The sequence below is a fragment of the Leucoraja erinacea genome, chromosome 13, assembly GCF_028641065.1.
Source record: "Leucoraja erinacea ecotype New England chromosome 13, Leri_hhj_1, whole genome shotgun sequence".
In the NCBI taxonomy this organism is placed as follows: domain Eukaryota; kingdom Metazoa; phylum Chordata; class Chondrichthyes; order Rajiformes; family Rajidae; genus Leucoraja; species Leucoraja erinaceus.
Window position 1 is genome coordinate 26,404,961 of NC_073389.1, and position 13,745 is coordinate 26,418,705.

Below are 13,745 nucleotides of genomic sequence, written 5' to 3' on the forward strand. Positions count from 1 at the left end.
TGGAGGCAATGGAAGATATCCCAGATAAAAAGGCTCTGAAATAGGGTCTAAACCAGAAGCATCACCTATCCATGTTGTCCAGGGATGCTGCCTGACCTGCTGAGTTACTCCAGCACTTTGTGTATTTACCAGCATCTGCAATCCTTTGTTTCTATATTCTGGATAAAGTTTTGCCTGGTTAGCTGGGCTGTTTGATAAGTTATTTTATTGTTAGTTTATTGTCACGTGTACTGAGCAACAGTGGAAAGCTTTTTGTTTGCATGCTATCCAGTCAACAGAAAGACTACACATGATTACAATCAAGCCGGCCACAGTGTGCTGATACAGGATGAAGGGAATAAGGTTTAGTGCAAGGTAAAATCCGATTAAAGATACTCCGAAGGTCTCCAAAGAGGCAGGTGATAGGTCAGGACCACTTTTTAGTTGGTGATGGAGTGGTTCATTGTGTCCATGTGTACAGTGCTATGAGTCTGTGACTGAGTATGCGGGCTTCACCGAAGAGTAGTTGCAACCAAGAGAACATCCCACTCTGTTTATTGAGGTAGCTGCCTTAAAATAACAGTTGCATTATTTTGCTGCTAATCCTAAATGCGTTGCAATATTAACCCTGCAGATTCCAAGAGTCAGGTTGAACCTGATCAAATCCAGAAATATCGTTGGGTCATCTCTGAAAACGACGGGCCCACGTCTTTGGATCCTAGATGTCTAACGAGAGTGTATCACAGTGCTGTGGACACCACTCGAGATATTGCCTCCGGACTTTTTGGACCGCTTCTAATCTGCAAGGGACGCTCTTTGGATGCCCGGAATTTACAGGTGAAGTAGCATTAATCTGTCACCGTTTACTGTATAAACTGGTGGCGGCATGGTGGCACAGCAGGTAGAGTCGCTGCCTCACAGCACCCGAGACCCGGGTTCGATTCCGACTACGGGTGCTGTCTGTACGGAGTTTGTACGTTCTCCCTGTGACGATATGTGTTTTTAGAGAAGGCAGGTACAGGATACTGAGTTGGAAGGAAAGTCATGATCATATTGAATGGCGGAGCAGCCTTGAAGGGCCGAATGGCCTACTCCTGCACCTATATTCTATGTTTCTAAACACTAACTTACTTGTTGTAAAGAACACAAAGTGCTGGAGTAATGGCAGCCCAGTGGTGCAGCGGTAGAGTTGCTGCATTACAGCACCAGAGACCTGGGTTTGATCCTGACTACGGGTGCTGTCTGTATGGAGGTGGGACGTTCTCCCTGTCACCACGTGTGTTTTCTCCGGGTACTCCGGTTTCTTCTGGAATTTTCTCCATAATGGACTTCTGTAATTTGAACCTTGTGTTAGGATAGAACTTGTGTACAGGTTTCCGTGATCGGCACAGACTGGGTTGGCCGAATGGCTTGTTTCCAGCCTGGATCTCTAAAAAAAAATAAAAATAAAATAAGCTCAGCAGGTCAGGCATTCCCCCTGGAGAAATAGGCACCATTTCATGCTGGGATTCCTCTTTGGACTGATGGACACAAACCTACTTCCTGACTTGTTGTTGCTCATGCTAATGTTTGTCATTTTATAATTAGAGAGAACAGTTTGGTGTGTTCTAGCGACACAAGAGGACTTTTCCCAATTAAGGTCAGTCAGCCAGCCAACTAAAAACGCTGTCTGACAAATTAATTGAGAAATCGTGTATCTTAAGAGCCAAAGTCTATACAACTCCAAGTTCAATAAATGAACAGGAAGAAATAGATGCATATGTTGAATTTGTAATCACCTAAAGTTCATAAACATTTGACATATTCTGTTTCCACACACTGCAACAAGTAGAGCTGCTGCCTCACAGCGTCAGAGACCCGGGTTCGATGCTGACCTCAGGTCTGTCTGTGTGGATTTTCCACGTTCTCCCCGTGACCGCGTGCATTTCCTCCAGGTGCGCCGGTTTCCTCCCACATCCCAAAAACACGCAGGTTTGCAGATTAATTGGTGAATTATGTTTCTGGTGTTGTAAGGCAGCAATTCTACTGCTCCACCACTGTGCCTTGTTCAAGTTGCTGTAGAGCTGTCTTTTTGTAACCTTTGAAGATCTGATGTTTCTCTCTGTTCTGTTTAGATAAGAGTGGATCAAGAGCAACGCATCATATTTGCAGCAATTGATGAAAACCAAAGCTGGTACATTGATGAGAACATTCAGTCGTGCTTGCAACCATCCAGTGTTGACACCACAGACCCTGAGTTTTATGAATCAAACATCATGTACAGTGAGTACAGGTGCATGGGAAGCTATTTCCATCTTACGTTGGTAGTGTGCTCTCGTGATTTTGTCCAGATTAAAGGAAGCGCTGGTCCACCAGTTACTGCAAAATTGGTGGTGGACCTGTATTACTAAACGTAAGCACATCTTAGATACAGTACAAGTGTGTAGAAAAGTACACTGAGACAGTATACAAGAGTCGCCAGGTTTTCAACATTTTCAAGTCCCAGTTGTTAGTGCAGAGTTTCCTAACCTGACCATGAAGGCCTGTTGTCCTGGCGCCATTATCATTACATTTTAAGGCAAGCATTTATATTTTGATGCATGCCATTGTGTTTCCTCCAAATAAGCTCTGAACTACATAGACTTGGGGGCATTGGTTTTGTCGTTTTGAACTATTATTGTTTGTATTTGTGTGTGTGTACATGCACGCGTGCACGCACACACACACACGCACGCACACACACGCACACACACACATGCACACATGTATACACAATGAACTTTTTTTTCTCGTTTATTATATTGCTTACAGAGTACTATGTTTACATATACTGTTGTGCTGCTGCAAATAAGAGTTTCATTGTTCTATCTGGGACATATGACAATTAAACACTCTTGACTCTTGTGTGTTTACAGCAATAAATGGTTTTGTGTATGAAAGCAAAGAGGCGTTGCCGTTCTGTGAAGGGGATATCACCTACTGGCACGTGTTCAGCATCGGTTCTCAGGACCGCATGCTGTCAATTAATTTTCACGGACACACCTTCAACCACAGAAAGATGAATGAAGACGTGATTCATCTCTTCCCTTTATCTGGCGAAACTGTGAGCATGCTGATGGACAATTCGGGTGAGCTCATCTTTTATTGTGCTGTTAACCATACCAAGTGCATATTCTTATCAGTCCTTTTTGTCATATAGCACGGAAACAGGCCCTTTGGCCCAACATGCCCATTCTGACCAAGATGATCCATCTACACTAGTCCCATCTGTCTGTGTTTAGCCCATATTCCTCTAAACCTTTCCTATCCATGTACCTGTCCAAATCTATTTTAAATGTTGTTATAGTATTTGCCTCAACTAATTCCTCTGGCAGCTCGTTTCATTTACCCACCACCCTCTGCGTAAAAAAAGTTGCTCCTCGGGTTCCTATTAAATCTTGCCCCTCTCATCTTAAACCTATGTCCTCTGGTTATTGATTCCCCTACTCTGGGTAAAAGACTGTGTATTCACCCTATCTATTCCTCTCATGATCTTAAGCACCTCTATAAGATCACCCCTTATCCTACTGTGCTCCAAGGAATAAAGTCCTAGCGTAGACAACCTCTCTCTATAGCACAACCACTCGAGGTCTGGCAACATCCTCGTAAATCTCCTCCAGCTAAACAACATCTTTCCCATGACATGGTGACCAAAACTGTACACACTCTTGACTCCTGAAGTTGGGAGTTCATGTACAGTTGTAAATGTCATTGATGGGGCCACATTTAGAGTATGGCCACATTTATAACTGTACATGAACTGCCAACTTCAGGAGTCAAGAGTGTGTACAGTTTTGGTCACCATGTCATGGGAAAGATGTTGTTAAACTGGAGGAGATTTACGAGGAAGTTGCCAGATCTCGAGTGCCTGTGCTATAGAGAGTCAAGAGTGTTTTATTGTCATATGTCCCAGGCAGAACAATTACATTCTTATTTGCAGCAGCACAACAGAATATGTAAACATAATAATACTCTGTAATCAACACGCATGTATGCATGCATACACGAGCGCGCACACACACACACACACACACACACACACACACACACACACACACACACACACACACACACACACACACACACACACACACACACACACACACACACACACTACGATACTGACTGATGAAGACCAATGTGCCAAAAGCTCTCTTGACCACTCTATCCACCTGTGCCACCACTTTCAAGGAACTATGTCCCTACACACCTAATCACTCTGCTCTACAACACCCCAAGGGCCTTGTCGTTCACTGTGAAGGTTCTGCTTTAGTTTAACTTCCCATGTTTCATCCCTGTGCAGCACTGAGTGTTCTGGTTTACTGCCGGTCTTGAGATGCAGTGTTGGGTTTTGCAGGTGAGTGGCTTCTCAGGCCGCTGAGCACACAGCTGAGGACCTACGGTATGAGGATGAGAATTAAAGTCTACCAATGCGATGACGATGTAGTCTTACACCCACTGGTCTTTTTCAAGATTGAATACGAGGGAGACAAAGTCCTGGTAGATGTCAGTGAGGATGAGAACGGCCAGGAATTAGATGCAGAGACTCTGGAATTACTGAAAGAACTCGGTCTGCGGTCGTTCAAAAATTTGCAGGAAAACACTGAAGGAGAAGATATTCTCCAATTTATTGAAGGGGATTCAACAGAGCACAACACTGTTGCATTCAAGGAAGAAGCTAAGCCATATCCAAATGGAACTCAGAGTAGAACATCCATCAATGCAAGTAAACCAATCAATTTGACAAATGAAGATGTAGGGGATGACTTGGATTATTCTGAAGAGGACAACATTGAAGAATCTGTTAAACTAAATGAAAGTTCAACTGTGGAACCAACAACAACAGAGGCACTCGGTGAAGTGACAACATTAGCTGAATCATATGGATCCGATTCACGACCTCTGAATTCCACCTCAACAAATACTCTTTTAAGCCACAATATGCAGAGCATGGTGGAAGAAACAACCAGCTTGGAGACTCCTACCAAAGACAATGATACAAGGGATGACACTAAAGGACCTGAAGATACTGAATCAATGGCAGCCATCGACAGTACCACTTTCTTACTGAACATGCACGACACAGACATCCTGCTTAGTCTCCCAGAGCAGATTCCTGAATGGACATTAAGACACAGTAATAATTCTCAGCTAAGTGCAGAGAGTGCAAGTTACGCCAACACTATTGATGGCGAGGGAGAAGAAGTGTCTGCTTCAGTTCCGCAAGGAAATAGCTCAGGAAGAAATCGTCAAAAAGGCAACGTTGAAAATTTGATTGTACAAGGCAATGAGGATGTTGTAGAAGTAAATCCTGACGGTGGAATCGGGGGTCAACAGGAAGTCATCAAAAGGGTTGCAGTCAAAATGGGTGGAGGTGCTGAATTAGGATTGGTTCATGAATCAATGTCAGTCGAAGACAATCAGGCAATTGAGGAGGCACTCATCCAGCATGCTGTGAATAAGACAGAGAACATCACAAATAATGGAAGCACAAGTGAAGCAACGACTAATGGTGAGAAGAAGATTTCACTCAGTCAAGTATCCAGCGAGACCTCAGAAGACTCAAGTACAGAGACCAGTGGAGATTCTGAGAAGAATAATTTGTTCAGTCAAGTGTCCAATGAGGTTCCAAACCATTTTACTAATACCTCGGAAGAGTCAAGTCTGGAGAGCAATGAAAATCCTGAAAAGGTGTTTATTTTCTTAAAGAAAAATGTAGAAGACAAGCACAGGGTTCGATTTCATGGAACACCTTTTAAACCCAAAGGGAATCATCTGACCTACCAAGTGGAAGAAAGAGGTGTTCGTGTGTCCAAGGTAAAAAGTTTGAAAAGGTACATAAAAGACTCAGTAAAAGATAACTCTAGACAAATGCTCAAACCTGTGGAAAACACGAGAAGGAAAGCTGCAGCTGAAATGATGCTGAAACGCAGAAATATAATGAAGAAGCAGCTATCACCAAGAGGAATCAAGCCTGGGATGAAACAACAAATTCATATTCCCATGGGCAAAAAACAGTTTTCACCAAGGGGGTTTAAACTCAAGCAAAAACACTCTGTAATCTATCAAGATGTCACTTCCAGGAGTATCATCATTGGAGTTCCCAAGCTCAACCACCGAGGCACTCTTGATTACGACGAATACATTGCAAACGTAGAGGTAAACCCTCTTGGAGCTGCGTTGGAAAATGAGGAGAAGACCGATTTAGATTCTGTAAGCCCTTATACCCACGACAAACGCACTCATTCAGAATTGTCCCGGGATCCAGAGATGATTGTGGAACATTACTTACGTAGCCACACTGGGAATGTGAGGCGGTACTTTATAGCTGCAGAGGAAATTTATTGGGATTATTCCAGGAATACAATGTAAGTTTGGAATCTTATCACCATTTCTAATTGTTTTTGCCTTTTTTGTCCCATTTTGTCATGTTGTAAATTAGTTTAGTTTAATTTATTGTCACACGAACCGAGGTACAGTGGAAAGCTTTTGTTGTGTGCTAACCAGTCAGAGGCAAGGCAATACATGATTACAATCGAGCCATCCACAGTGTGCAGATACATGATAAAAGGAATAACGTGAATAATGTTTAGTGCAAGATAAAGTCAGTAAAGTTTGATCAAACATTCGATCAAACATAGAGTCAGAAGAAGGGTTTTGGCCCGAAACGTTGCCTATTTCCTTCGCTCCATAGATGCTGCTGCACCCGCTGAGTTTCTCCAGAAATTTTGTGTACCTTCGATCAAACATAGTTCAGGACTGCTCTCTAGTTGTGGTAGGATGGTTCATTTGCCTTATATCAGCAGGGAAGAAGCTGTCCCTGAATCTGGAGGTGCGCATTTTCACACAAGTCTCAACGCTTGATTATGCTGCTGGCCTTGCCGAGGCAGCGTGAGATATAAATGGAATCAATAGAAGGGAGGCTGGTTTGTGCGATGTGTCTGGGCTGAGTCCACAATCCTCTGCAATTTCTTGCGGTCTTGGATGGAGCTGTTCCCAAACCAGAATTCCCCAAATTAGATCAGATCGACATCCTACACAAAGACCATTAAAAAATTTGCTAACATTCTGATGTTGTCTCTCATTGTCATTTGCTACATTAAAGGTGCTCAAAAACAGGTTGATCAGACAGTTAGCAACTTGGTGTCAAGACAGATTAACATTCTGCATTGCTAATTAATTTTCAGAATCAATTGCAGTGTTGCTGATCAGCTAAAGAATTATTCTAAAAGAAATAGCTTTACTATTATCTGATGTTAATATACATCTACACTCATCAAGGTATTGGAAACAAAAAACATGAAACAAAATCTTAGCTCCTGACAGAATGTGTCGCAAGGAACTGCAGATGCTGGTTTATACCAAAGATAGACACAAAGTGCTGGAGTAACTCAGCGGAGTTCCGACCCGAAACGTCACCCATCCTTTTTCTCCCAAGATGCTGCCTGACCCGCTGAGTTTCTCCAGCACTTTTCGTCTATCTTCAGCTTAATTCCTGAATTTAATCTCTAAGCTAAATATTTCATAGTTTTTTAAACTTAAACGGAAAGGCTTTACGGGTTTAAAGACTAATGAAACGTTAAAGTTTTAAACTTTAAAAGTTTAAAGCGCCATCAAACATAAAGAGGAGGAATCAGACTTCTCATGTCCATAATTGTAGCAGTCAAGTTGTGCAACTTATATACAACATAAAGACCAAAATGAAGAAGGTAAACTTAAACGGTGTTCATTGATCCTATATCAGTGTATTTGTAAACTGCTTCGTTTATTGCAGTTGTTTCTCTTTTGATCACTAAACTCCTTGTAATTGAAGATGTAAATAGTTGGAAAGACCATGTCATAGGAGCAGAAGGGGCAGGAGATTGCAATCTTCACGTGGTCCGCCCTATTTCGACGAATGCAATCAACCTGATGTGCACATTCAAATAAGATCAAATAGAACAAGTTGTCCTATAACTTTAGGATATGCACGCACGCCATACGCAAGAAGAAGATAGGAGCAGAATTAGGCCATTTGGTTCATTGAATCTACTCTGCCATTCAATCATGGCCGATCTATTTTCCCCTCTCAACCCTATTCTCCTGCGTTCTCCCTATAATCAGGCCCGGAAATAGCTATCAAAACATGGGGAGGGGCCGGGGGGGACACACAATTTCTTGGTGGCCGCGCGCGCATGCGCACACACTCACACACACACACGCGAGGCTTCGGAGGCTTCAGCCATGGGCCCTGTGGACGATAATTACGGGAATGATGGCCCAGGCTTACGGCCAGCGCGGAGAAGCAGCGCTAAATGCAGCTCAACTCTGCCTGACTTGTCGGCTAACCTACAGCCCTGCCTGGACTGACGGGACACCAGTCCGGAGCTGTGGAGCTAGCGCTGCTTCTCCGCGCTGGCTGTAAACCTGGGCCGTCGTTCCCACCAGGACGTTTCCCTCCTCCAATCACCGCGTTCTATCCTCAGTCCCACCTCCCTACTTTCGCCTCTGACCGACACCTCCCTCCTAAAATCATTGCGCTGATCAACATATCCCACCCCCATTGCCTGCTGAACGACGTCTCTCCCGTCCAATCGGCGCCCTCGATCATCAGTCCCACCCCCACTCTCGCGGAAAGCGGAGATTTCTCCGGGTTTTAAAATCCGGAATACAAAAAATGGGGGGGATCGACCCCACCTCTCAAAACGGGGGGGGGGGGGGGGGGGGGGGGGGGGGGGGGGGGTTGTCCCTTCTGCCCCCCCCCCCGTGATTGCCGCCCCTGCCTATAACCATTGACGTCTTCACTTGTCAAGAACCTATCAATCTCTGCCCTTTGGCAATGAATTCCACAGATTCACCATCCTGGGACAGCAGTGGTGCAGTGGTAGAGTTGCTGCCTCACAGCGCCAGAGACCCGCGTTCAATCCTGATTATGGGTGTTGTCTGTATGGAGTTTGTACGTTCTCCATTTGACTGCGTGGGTTTTACCCGGGTGCTCCAGGGTGTTTCCACGCTGTATCTTTACACTAAACAAAACTAAACTCTGGCTCAAGAAATTTCTCTTCATCTCCATTTTGAAGATACGTCCTTTGATTCAGAGACTGTGCGTCAGGTTCTAGGCCCTCTCATTAGTGGAAACATCCTTTCCATGTCCACTCTCTGTAGTCCTTTCATCATCCGTTAGGTTTCAATTCAGTGAAACTGCATTCTAAATCTCAAAGTCATTTCCATGCCCAGAACAGGGAGATTATATTTGCAGGGGTGTTTCATTCATACTAAGCTTCTAGCCCAAATCTTGTTAATTTATAACCCATCAGATAATAAAGAACTAAGATGGGTTAATCTTAAAGTGCCAAATTCTGCAAGATGTCAGCAGCTAGCAAGTCTTTTTGATTAAAAGATGAGTTAAATCGTATTTTAAAAGACATGCACAAAATTTACATGATATTGAATATTGAAGAAAATTAATGTGCTATTATATGTGCAGAAATGGGGCTGCACAGTGGCGCTGTGGTAGAGTTGCAGCACCAGACACCCTGACTATGGGCGCTGTCTGCACGGAGTTTGTACTTTCTCTCCGTGACCTTGTGGGTTTTCCGGGTGCTCCGGTTTCTTCCCACACTCCAAAGACGTACAAGTTTGTAGATTAATTGGTTTTGGTTAGAATTTTAAATTATCACGACCGAGTGTGTAGGATAGTTCTTGTGTTTGGGGTGATCGCTGGTCGGCACGGACAAAGTGGGTTGAATGGGCCTGTTTCTGCGCTGTATCTCTAAAGTATATTATATATTATCTCTAACTGTATAGTATAGTATATAGAATAGTATAACTATATAGTATAACGACATAGTATCTCTAAAATATGACTTTAAACTGTATCTCTAAACCTATGTTATATTTGCTGACCCAATTTACATTTTGCATGACCTATTGAATGATAGTCTATTCTTTGTGTTCTGTCTTTCTAATATGCTAGAAGAGATTTTGTGGGTTCCACACATCAAAGGAATACGCGGTACAAAAAGGTCATATTTCAAAGATATACAGACGCCTTCTTTGAGACTCGTTACACACACGGAGAACGGGAGGACCACTTGGGAATTCTTGGACCAGTCATCAGAGCAGAAATCAACGATGTCATCAAGGTGTGCAATAATATTTTAATCATAATTTACATTGGTAATACTTTAGCCGGAGGGAAGGACCTCGTGATCCACTGATCTATCTTTCCCTCTCAACCCCATTCTCCTGCTTTCTCTCCATAACCCCTGACACCCTTACTAATCAAGAATCTGTAAATCTCCAGAAAAATATCCATTGACTTGGGCTCCACAACCATCTGTGGCAATTAATTCCACAAATTCACCACCCTCTGACTAAAGAAATTTATCCTCATGTCCTTTCAAAAGGTACATCTTTTTTATTCTGATCTGGTCCTAGACTCTCCCACTAATGGGAATATCCTCTCCACATTCATTCTATCCAGGCCTTTCATTATTTGGTAAGTTTCAATGAAGTTTCCCCTCATCCTTCCAAATCCTTCCAAAAGATAGGGTGTTCTGAACAGTGATTGCAGTGATTTATTGTAATTACTAATTTGACTGTATTGAGCAATGTGAATTATTATTTATAACATAAAATAATGCCAGAAATACTCAATAGTTCAGGCAGAATCTGTGGTGAGAACCAGAGAGAATACTGCAACCGCAGGAAATGCAACACCTGTCCCGTTACCTCCCCCCTCAACTCCATTCAAGGACCCAAGCAGTCGTTCCAGGTGCGACAGAGGTTCACCTGTATCTCCTCCAACCTCATCTACTGCATCCGCTGCTCTAGATGTCAGCTGATCTACATCGGTGAGACTAAGCGGAGGTTGGGCGATCGTTTCGCCGAACACCTCTGCTCGGTCCGCAAGAACCTACCTGACCTCCCGGTGGCTCAGCACTTCAACTACCCCCCCCTCATTCCCAATCCGACCTCTCTGTCCTGGGTCTCCTCCATTGCCAGAGTGAGCAACACCGGAAATTGGAGGAACAGCACCTCATATTCCGCTTGGGTAGCCTGCATCCGGTGGCATGAACATTGAATTCTCACAATTTTGTTAGTCCTTGCTGTCTCCTCCCCTTCCTTAGCCCTCGAGCTGTCTCCTCCCATCCCCCAGCCCTCGGGCTCCTCCTCCTTTTTCCTTCCTTCTGCCCGCCACCCCCTATCAGTCTGAAGAAGGGTTTCGGTCCGAAACGTTACCTATTTCCTTCGCTCCATAGATGCTGCTGCACCCGCTGAGTTTCTCCAGCATTTTTGTGTACCAGAGAGATTACTTGTAAGTTGCTGGAAAGAACTATCTTTAGTGCATCCTACTCACTGAGTACTTTAGGCCATTTCACTAGCTTTAACTAGCTTCAATAAAAATTACACTAAATGCTGGAGTAACTCAGCAGGTCCGGCAGCATCTCTGGAGAACATGGGTAGGTGAAGTTTTGGATTGGGACACTTTTTCAGAAATTAACAATTTAGTTTTAGAGATACAGCGTGGAAGCAGACCCTTCGGCCCATCAAGTCCACACCGACCATTGATCACCCATTCATGCTAGTTATCCCACTACACACTAGGTGCAATTTACAGAGGCTAATTAACCTATATACCTGCATGTCTTTGGGATGTGGGAGGAAACCCACGTGGTCACAGGAAGAACGTGCAAACTCCACACACCAGACAGCAGCCGAGGTCAGGATCAAACCCAGGTTTCTAGCATTGTGAGGTAACGGCTCTACCAGCTGCGCCACTTTGCCCCCATTCATTACTTTTTATGAAACAATCCAGCTTGATCATCAGGCATTCCCTTCCCATTACAATTGAACCTAGGACTCTGGCCCTGTGAGGCAGTGGCTCTACCACTGCGCCACTATGGTGCCCTTTACAACACCCAGTATCATCTCGATTGATAACCCATACGTGTGCTTATTCATCAGGTTATGTTCAAAAATTTAGCTTCAAGGCCATACTCCATTCACGCACACGGAGTGTCGTATGAAAAATCCTCGGAAGGGATGACGTACGAAGACTTCTCTACAGATTGGTTTAGATCAGACGATGCTGTTCCTCCAAATGCCACGTATACCTACGTATGGAATGTGCCACCTCGGTCTGGCCCTGAAGACACGGATTCCGTTTGCAAGCCCTGGGTCTATTATTCTAGCGTAGACTTTGTGAGTGTTCTCCAATGGAAACAACTTCAATGATTCTTGGCAATTTGAATTTAGTTAATTTTGGAGATACACCACGGAAACAGGCCCTTCGACCCACACTGACCATCCGCACCGAGTCCGCACCGACCATCGATTCCCACTCACTAACACTATTCTACACACACTGGATACAATGTACAATTATACCAAGTCAATGAACCCACAAACCTGGATGTCTTTTGAGTGTGGGAGTAAACCTGGAGAAAACCCACGCAGGTCATAGGGAGAACGTACAAACCCCGTATAGACAGTACCCGTAGTCAGGGTAGAACCCGGGTCTCTCGTGCTGTAAGGCAGCAACTCTACCGCTGTGCTGCCCTCACCCTGCCGCCCTGAATTGCAGAAGGAAAAATACATTTATTTAATTTTACAAACGCTTAAAGTATTGTTTCTTTCCTTACAGGGGAAGGATATTAATTCAGGTTTGATTGGACCTCTTCTGATCTGCCAGAATGGGACATTGTCACCCATTGATGACATCCCCAAAGATGCTCCTGAATTTATTTTTCTGTTTAATACTTTCGATGAAACCAAAAGCTGGTACCTTAACGACAACACAAGACAAAGTTGTAATGGCGACTGTGAGATGAGTGATGAAGATTCAGATTTTATACAACGCAATACATTTCATGGTACTCATTCCTTTCTTCTGTATTCAGATACCTTTTAAGTTTAACACGCTTTCTGTGGCCACAGTGTCACCATTGCTAACGTTAGGAGAAAATCACCATTGGACTCATAGTCATAGTATCTTACTGTGGAAATAGGACTTTTGGCCCAACTTGTCCACACATGTCCCAACTACACTTGGCAGCATGGTTATGCAGCAGTAGAGTTGCTGCCTTACAGCGCCAGAGACCCAGGTTCGATCTTGACCATGGGTGCTGTCTGTATGGAGTTTGTAACCATAGTGGGATACAGCGGTGATTGCTGGTTGGCGTGGACTTGGTGGGCTGCAGGGCCTGTTTCCGCGCTGTATCTCTAAAGTAAACTAAGTTAAACTAAACACCAGTCCCATCTGCCTGCATTTGGCCCATTTCCCTCTAAAGCTGATCTATCCATGTATCTGTCTAAATGTCTCTTAAACGTTGTGATTCTACCTGCCTCAACTACCTCCTCGATCTATTCCTCTCATGGAATAATAATCAAGAGAGTGGTAGCGGTGTGGAATGAGCTTCCAGTGGAAGTGGTGGAGGCAGGTTCATTGGTATCATTTAAAAATAAATTGGATAGGCATATGGATGAGAAGGGAATGGAGGGTTATGGTATGAGTGCAGGCAGGTGGGACTAAGGGGAAAAAAAAAAAATTTGTTCGGCACGGACTTGTAGGGCCGAGATGGCCTGTTTCCGTGCTGTAATTGTTATATGGTTATATGGTTATATGGTTATAACAATTAGCTCAGTGATTTAATGTTGATGAGTATTTTTTTGGTGACCACTTATCTTCTGCATTAGGGGATATCAGCTACAGGGAGGGGTTGTACAGACTTGGATTGTTTTCTCTGGAACCCTGGAGGTTGAGA

The 13,745-nt window shown here is 44.0% G+C and overlaps 1 protein-coding gene across 1 annotated transcript in view; it reads left to right on the plus strand.

Annotated features, from left to right (window-relative positions):
• The window catches only part of f5 (coagulation factor V), a 57,298-nt gene that overhangs the window by 22,533 nt on the left and 21,020 nt on the right, over positions 1-13,745 (plus strand). The window contains exons 10-16 of the mRNA XM_055644648.1: positions 614-816; positions 2,094-2,241; positions 2,874-3,086; positions 4,355-6,365; positions 9,953-10,121; positions 11,947-12,183; positions 12,626-12,854. Coding sequence (XP_055500623.1) covers positions 614-816; positions 2,094-2,241; positions 2,874-3,086; positions 4,355-6,365; positions 9,953-10,121; positions 11,947-12,183; positions 12,626-12,854 — 3,210 coding nt within the window. The remainder of the gene's footprint in view (positions 1-613; positions 817-2,093; positions 2,242-2,873; positions 3,087-4,354; positions 6,366-9,952; positions 10,122-11,946; positions 12,184-12,625; positions 12,855-13,745) is intronic.